General features: G+C 25.6%; 1 protein-coding gene across 1 annotated transcript; it reads right to left on the bottom strand.

The window, feature by feature from the left end:
- Positions 1 to 380: 380 nt before the first annotated feature.
- LOC111031673 (GTPase Era, mitochondrial-like) lies at positions 381 to 1,129 on the bottom strand (the record flags this gene model as incomplete). The annotated part of the gene is made up of 2 exons (XM_022311719.1): positions 381 to 846; positions 949 to 1,129. Coding segments are annotated over 2 exons (393 nt in total), but the record flags the coding sequence as incomplete, so codon positions are not given.
- Between the last annotated feature and the right edge of the window lie 479 nt (positions 1,130 to 1,608).

Below are 1,608 nucleotides of genomic sequence, written 5' to 3'. Positions count from 1 at the left end.
CTGTGATAACATTGTAATGACTAGTTTGTATCAGGCACAACTTAAGGACAAATTGCTATAATAAATAAGACTGAAAGAAGTCTATGAGTACTTAAAATGAGCATACATTTTTTAGATTTAAATTTAAATTATAAAGGTAAGAGAGATGATGACGACTAGTTAGCAATAAGGAAAACAAATTTGAATAAAATTGTATACAGTGGGATCATTTCAGTTTTTGAAAGAAGGAAGCAAAAGTTTTACTGGAATAGCTATTTAACAGAAGAAAAAAAACCATTTGCTTTGGTAGCACACTCCTCCTTAATGCACTTAGATATTTTAACTTAATAACAATTTACATTGTGTATATTTATTATCATCCGAAAATTTCTCGATTTTATACCAAAAATTGACGCCAATCTATATTCTTTAACAATTTTTATATTAATTTACATCACAGTTCCAGATTTATCTTACTATTTTGTAAATTATAAGAGTCGTAATATCTGTGACATCAATCTACAGCCAATTTTAATTTCATTCGGTTGAGATATTTTTTCATCAATTGTGTATTGAAAAAAAAATTAACAACATTGTAACAAGAATAAAAAAAAAGGCTTTAACAAATGAAATGGCCGTGATTGCATATGTCAGATTACAAACTTAAGGTGTCTTCCGTGTGTTGTACAGGATTTTTTTGTTTATCTGTGACAACCATTTTGAGGAAAACATCAGTTAAAAACAGATTTCTTAGGTGTTGTTCGGATTTCTTAGCGATGTTCCTGATACGACTGCCTCTTTTTCCCATCACCAGCTTCTCTATTCTCGGTGTATTGCAGTGAATTAATACAACAATGTGTATATTGCCTATGTATCATTAAATAAGTGTTATTTTTTTTATTGCTGTACATAAGTATACAGATAATACTGTGAATATGAAAATATAATTTTAAAAAAATATGAATTTACCCTCTTGAGAAACTTCATAATATTCCATTTCTACTTTTAAGTTGTACGGAACTTCATTGGGTAAAAAATCATACAACATAGACTCTATCATGTGCAGCACTAATTTGTGGTCTTCTTTATCAGTCAATACATCTTTGGGAAACAACCAAGGAGATGGTTTGCTTTTTTGTAACAAATAATCCTAAAAGCAATAAAATATACATAATTTTATTTTATTACTAGTATTATGCAAAATATTATTATGCATAATATTATTATTCATTATCTATTTATAATTTTTCATTCATATGATAGCCTAAAGCCCAATGCTCATAATATAAATCAAACAATAAATTATTGTTAACCTGTAAATAGTTATTGTATACTAGAAAAAACTATTAAAAATATACATAGTATTACAGTGGATAATTTAAGAATGAAACTAATATATTTTAGAATATAACTCTATAATACCTCTCAGTTAAGACATAGATGAACAGAAAAAAAATTAAAATTAATGTTTTAAAATTTACTATTATTATCAATTATCATCATATAGTGGAATAAACAATAATGTTTTTAAAAAAAATTAATTTAACCTATTGTATTAAATTATTACTAATAGTAAAACAAATTACTTTGATATTTATAACTATTAATATCAATAATATAGACTGACAG

The sequence above is a fragment of the Myzus persicae genome, unplaced genomic scaffold (assembly GCF_001856785.1).
Source record: "Myzus persicae strain clone G006 unplaced genomic scaffold, MPER_G0061.0, whole genome shotgun sequence".
Classification (NCBI taxonomy): Eukaryota; Metazoa; Arthropoda; class Insecta; order Hemiptera; family Aphididae; genus Myzus; species Myzus persicae.
Note: the sequence above shows the minus strand (reverse complement) of the source record. Positions and strands in the feature narration are given on the sequence as shown.